This window comes from Mus pahari, chromosome 7 (assembly GCF_900095145.1).
Source record: "Mus pahari chromosome 7, PAHARI_EIJ_v1.1, whole genome shotgun sequence".
Lineage (NCBI taxonomy): Eukaryota > Metazoa > Chordata > Mammalia > Rodentia > Muridae > Mus > Mus pahari.
In genome coordinates, this window is record NC_034596.1 from 15610112 (window position 1) to 15616407 (window position 6296).

A 6296-nucleotide genomic window follows, 5' to 3' on the forward strand; every position below is an offset into this window, starting at 1 on the left:
AGCTGCTGTGGGGGGGGGGTAGAGTAGAGTGGGGGGCGGGGAGTGGCTGACTCATGTTCTGATAAGTGAGTCAGCTGAAGTTTTTATCTAGTTCCCACCACTGTCACCAGCCTATGGCTTCAGTTTTCTGGGCCTCAGTTTCCCCATCTATAAGACAGACTGACCAGTTTACTTCCTGTGCTATTTACAGACCAAATAAAGCATTTTGTATGTCATTACATGTCCTTTCCTTGGGGGAAAGCATATAGAAATTAATTTGTATTTGCACACATATACAATTCCACTCCAAATGGCACAACTATGTACTCTCAATGTTAACAGAAGCAGAACAAAAGTATCCCTGTGACCTGCTAATGAGTGGCTCAAAGATGTCAGTTCAGGGCCACAGTTCCTACGTATGCAAATACTCAACAATACTTTGTTTTTTCTGTTAATATCGACATTCTGTAACCTCTGAAACATTTCCTTGCTTTTAATGGATATGAGTAATGAGTGATGCCCACACAGGAAAAGAAGTAAGTCAGACAACTTGCTCAGGAGAGAGATGTGAGCTGACAGTGGCTAGGAGTCAGGAAGATGGAGGATGGGGGCAAGCCTGAAGTACAAGGATCAGGCTGAAAGAGAAGCCAGGCAGAGAATTTCCAGGAGGAAAGGAAATGGGGAGCTGAGAGCCTGTGACACTGTAAGGACCCAGATAAAATGGCCTCTTTCCTGCAATTCCTACCCTACCCTCCCTCCTTGGAGCCATCAGCACTCAGGTATTCCTCCCACAAATCCCAGCTCCTAGGGAATTCTTGGTTATTCTTCTGGAAGGGTTCTTGGGCAGCCCTGGAATCTACCTTAGATGTCTCTTCCAGCCCAGGGTATAAGGGCCAGAAAGGAAGTCACTCAGGTTCTGTGGGACATCTGGTCTACCTCAACTCCTCAGCTGTGTCTTATACCTCCTTAGCCATCACTAACAATCCCAGAATACACAAGCAGGCAGGTTAGTTCCAATAACACTTTATTTATGGACAACAAATTTTGAATGTAAAGTATTATTCACGATTCACAAAATGTTATTCCTTTGAGTTTTTTTTTTTCTTCAACCATTTAAAAATATAAAACCTATTCTAAAGTCATGGGTTGTGCAAAAACAGATGGTCCACCAGGTCTGGCTACAGTTTACAGGTTTATTCTGATAGTTCAAAGCCATTCTGTGGACTAGCAGCCCCAGGCTCCAGCTGCACCTGGAAGCTTGTTGAGAAAGAACACCTTTTTTCAGCTCTACAGATGCAAACCCTGGATTTAACCCAATCACCATGACTCGTGTGTACTTTAAGTTATAAAAATACTGACACTGAAGGGTCATCTCAGACATTCTAATTTCACAGCAATGGAGTGTAGCCTGGACACCAAGCTTTCAAAACTCCACACCCAACCCCTGTTGGTTCTAAGGTACAAATTTTCAAGTACTTGAAACCCAGAAATCTCTTAGGGACTGTCCTGGCTCTCAGAACATCTGGACTACTCCTCTGTGACAAAGTATATCACTGTGTAAGGATCACTATCAGTCACTCAGTCCCCCTGGGACCAGTGGATCCTAGGCTGTGGAGATCTCACAGATGGCTCACTTCTCTGGGCTTGGTCTTCTATTCCTGAACGAGCAGCAAAAAGATGCTTTGGATCTCTGAGTTTTCTTCCCTGTAATTCCCCACCCTCATCTCCAGTACCACTGCCCCAGAAGGCAGGGAACACAGGAAGATGGCCTTCTGTCCCAAGGTCACTCAGCTCTCTGTAAACCTTGAGCTTTTCCCACTTTCTGGGGCTATGAGGATGGTACCCCATATCCTAGCTTCCCAAGGTTTCTTCATAGAGGGGACAAACAAAGGCAAGCCAACCTTTCAGCAAATCTCCTGAGCCCCAAGAACTCACAATACCCTGGTAGTCCCTGTCCTCCCTTATCTAGAGTCTCTACTTTCTCAGACCCCAACTTCTTCCTCTGCCTTTGATATTCCCAGGACCTGGTGTCAGCCTGGAGAAATGTGAAGAGGAGGCATACACCAGTTTGGAGGAACCAGTGCCTTAGCCAGCTAGAAGTGCTAAAGACCTTCAGAATCCTAAGTGAGAGGGCTGGGCAGACATGGGGCTGTCCCCTAGGATGGCCACTGATGTTGCTGCTACATGGGCCATCTACCCCAGGTCTGAGTATCTTAACAATGAAGCCACGAAGTAAGCCTGCACCCTGAAGAGAGAACCTCGACTCTCGACTCTTAAGACTTCCCCCTCCAAATGACAACCTCCTACCTCCTAGAGACACTGCCACAAGGATCAGAAGCACAAACCTTGGAAATTCTGGAAAGGCAGACTTAGAAGGTGCCCTGAAAAATAAGCCCTCCTCATACTCCTGGGAAAATCTGTGCTCAGGGAAGAGAAAAGAGCCACCCAGAGTGGAGGCAGATGGAAGATACCTCTATCCCTCCCTTTTTACCCTGTCTCCTACTCCACCACAGCGTTCCTTTCTTGATGCTCCCACAGCTGGGGTAGGGTGCTGGGGTGAAGAGCAAGGCTCTACAGCTCCTAGAAGGTAGAAACCACAAAGGGTTAGGCCCACGGGCCCAGCTTAGCCTTTGGCCAAGTGCAGCACTATAGTGTCATGCCCGTCCTTTAACTGCCCTCATGCCCAGCCAGCCCAGACCAGCAGAGACCACAGTGGGCAGGTGTGCAACTCACCCCTTCCCAGCCTAGAATGATAGAAACAGCTATGACTGCTTCCCCTTCAATAAATGACCGAGCCATCCTAATGCCAGGAGCTGAACTAAGAACTGTGATACTCTGAGGTCCCCCTGATACACAAATATCTGAGGAATTGGGATCCTTCCTTATAAGACTCCCAAAAGGCCTCTGCCCCAATACAGCCTGTTGTTGGAGAGACCACATAGGGATAATCAAAACTAGGGTTGAATTTCTCCTCTGTTGTGACCCTGAGCCTCAGTTTTTTTACCTGTAAAATGGAGATGCCAGTCTACCAGAGTAGCTGGAAAGGAAAAAAGGGGTTGTGGAAAGGGCTACTCCACAGGTGACAACTGTGAGTTAGCTGCCCCACCAATGGGCTCTGTCCTTCCTCCCCAAGCCTCAGGGAGACAGCTTTCCCACAGAAGGAAGCGGGAGAGTTGTCTCCTGGAATGTGGCAAGGCGCCTTGGAGCTGAACCCTGCCTTGCAGCCCTTCTTTAATTAGCTCTCAACTAAAAATAGCTACCCCCCACTCCCTCTGGAGCTGCACACCTCCTTCCTGGCCTGGCACTAGGGTGTGCAGTAGTCACTCTTGGGGTAACCAGCCTGAGACAACCCACAGCACGGAGGGTATGCTGAACAGGAGGTTTTATTGAGGGGGACACAAAAGCATGCCAGGCCATCTGATAGCCCCAAGTGGCCCTGTGGCTCCTGTACTCCCTAGGCCCCCTGTACCTGGACAGCTGGCACCCAAGGAGTCTTACCCAGTCTTGGCAAAGGTCTGCTCAGGGGAGGGCTGGAAGACACAAGCAGCTCCTCTGAAACCACAGACGTGCCTACTGACATGTCTACCCAATGGTTTGTCCATCCACAGCCCAGTCCATCCCTGCCAGGGAGCCCAGCTCTCACTTGCAGCTCTGTAGGCGGGTCCTATGATGCTTCTCCTCTGTCAGCAGGGGAATGAAGGTATCGCTGTGTGAGAGCTTCAGCCGGCTACCCCAGCTTGGCCCCTCCCTGGCAGCAGGCTCTGGGGGCAGGGTGTCCAGGTCGCTGCGAGAACCCCCCGGCTTGCCTTCTGCACTGCTGGAGTTGAGCTCCATCAGCTCCAGCTCATGCTTGGCTGCTGTCTCCAGGACACGTTGTTTGTTGTAGTACCTGACAAAGTTGTTAATGATGGGGTGAATGGGCAGGGCAATGGCAATTACCCCACACAAGAAGCTGATGGCTGCGTTGAGCTTACCCAGAGTGGTCTTGGGGTAGATGTCACCATAGCCCACTGTGGTCATGGTGATGATAGCCCACCAGAAGGACTGGGGGATGCTCTTGAACAGAGTTTCAGGGTGGCTCTGCTCCATGGTGTAGCCCAGTGCAGAAAAGACGAAGATGCCCACGGCCAGGTACATAAGCAATAGCCCCAGTTCCTTGAAACTGCGCTTGAGGGCATAGGTGAGGGTCTGCAGGCCGGAGGAGTGGCGGGCCAGCTTGAAGATTCGTGCAATGCGCATGATCCTCAGGGCCTGCACTGCCTGCTGCACGTTGGTCAGCTCCATCATTCTTGCGCCCAAGTGCGTGAGTGTGAGGCTCACATAGAAGGGGAGAATGGCCAGTACATCCACGATGTTCATGAAGGACAGGGCAAAGTGAAGCTTGTTGGGCGATGAGAAGAGGCGCAGCAGGTACTCCAGAGTGAACCAGCCGATGCAAGCCGTCTCCACGTTCTCCAGCGTCGGGTGCTCCACGCGGTTGCCTTCCGAGTCCACCACTTGCAGCTCGGGTATGGTGCCCATGCACATGACCACGGAGGAGACAAGGATGAGCAGGAAGGATAGAACAGCCACCACCCGCGCAGGGCACGAAGACTCCGGCTTCTCTAGGAACTTCCAGACACACTTCTGGCAGCGGCGCCAGCGGCCCTCAGCAGCATCTACACCCAGGTCGTCCAAGATGAGCTGCACCCTGCGCGCGATCTCCTCCAGCTCCTCGCGCTTCTCACTCAGATGGCTCTTGCAACAGTCATCCAGGAATTTGAGGTCCACCTTCCAGAAGTCCATCTCATTCTTGAAGCAGATGGGGCAAATGCCCTTCTTCATGTGAACTTCCCCGAAATAGTATACCTCAATGACACACTTGAACGCGTCTGGGTCCCTGTCAAAGTAGAATTCGCGCTTGCCCGGATCGTAATCGTCGCACAGAGAGAAGATGGTGTCGTAGCCCCCCGCCAAACAGTTGATGAGCTCTGCCAACCGGGTCTCGGGGTACTGGCTGAGCAGGTCCCCGTAGAGCACCTGCCTCACGCCCCCCACATTTACCACGATCTCAATGTCTTCGCCTGCCACAGAGTCCTGGCTGCCTGGCTCCGGGAGGCTTTGCTCGGCAGATGCGTCCATGCTCCCCGCAGGTTCGCTTGCAAGCCCCGGTTCCATGAGCCCTGCCACAGCCGCTGCCAATGAGAGGCCCTAGGGGACAACAACCACCTGCCGGGAAAGGCACTCACACCAGGCGGCGGCAGGCTGAGACGCGCCGCAAGGGAGCCATGCACCCAGTGGCGGGGCTGCACGCGGGCATCCAGGAGCGCTGGCGGGGGACTCTGCGGTCGGTGGTGGGGACACTCACCCACGGGCTCCTTCAGCTCGGTCTGGGACAGGACGAGGTTCTTCTCGCAGGCAGCGTCCTGTTTTCCCGGGTGAGCGGCAGAGGCGGGTCAGCCCCAGAGCTACGCGATCCGGGCTGTATAGAGAGCTAACTTGAACTGGCTTTGCCGGAGCGGGTCCGAAACACAATAGGAATTCCAGCCTGACGTCAAACGCTTTGCTACTGTACCCTCTTCTGGTGAGATTTCGCACCGCACGCGCTGCAGCTGCCCAGGAATGAGTTAACCCTTGGGCAGACCTGCACAGCTGCCACCACCGTGCCACCGCCACCGCCACCGGTACCACCCACTGAGTCTGAGGGCTCAGAGGTTAGGACTGAGAGCTTTAAGGCCAGCCCGGCTCAGGCTGCCAAATTCCTCCTGCTCAGCGAGGTGAGAGAGGAAAGAGGAGCTCTGTTGCTCACCAAGTCCCTCAAGGGGCAGCCGCACAGTCCTTGAGCACACTCCTTGTGTCCTAGGCTTTGGTAGGCCCTGGAAGAGTCCCTGACACTCCTGAGCACTGCCCTGCTGCTGGTGGTGTGACCTTGTCCTACAACTCGTCCCACCCTTCACAATAAAGAGGAAATTGCTTCAGGTCACAAGATGAAAAGGGAGGAAACCTTAGCCATCCCTTAACCCAGGGTTCTCCTGCTAGCCTAGCTGCTAGCTTCCAGCAGGACAACATCATCACCATTAGCTCACAGAGCCTTGGGTTCCTATGGCCCCTGTGCCCATAACCCCCTCTACTCTGAGAGAAGTCAGTTCTTCCATTTGGATGCTGTACTGGCTAGTTTTGTGTCAACTTGACACAGCTGAAGTTATCACAGAGAAAGGAGCTTCAGTTGGGGAAATGCCCCCATGAGATCCAGCTGTGGGGCATTTTCTCAATTAGTGATCAAGGGGGAGAGGCCCCTTGTGGGTGGTGCCATCTCTGGGCTGGTAGTCTTGGGTTCT

General features: G+C 52.7%; 1 protein-coding gene across 1 annotated transcript; it reads right to left on the reverse strand.

Annotated features, from left to right (window-relative positions):
- Positions 1 to 986: 986 nt before the first annotated feature.
- Kcnf1 (potassium voltage-gated channel modifier subfamily F member 1) lies at positions 987 to 5614 on the reverse strand. Its single transcript, XM_029541229.1, has one exon. It carries the CDS (start codon positions 5134 to 5136, stop codon positions 3619 to 3621), a length of 1518 nt encoding a protein of 505 aa, XP_029397089.1. The 5' UTR covers positions 5137 to 5614; the 3' UTR covers positions 987 to 3618.
- Positions 5615 to 6296: the final 682 nt, after the last annotated feature.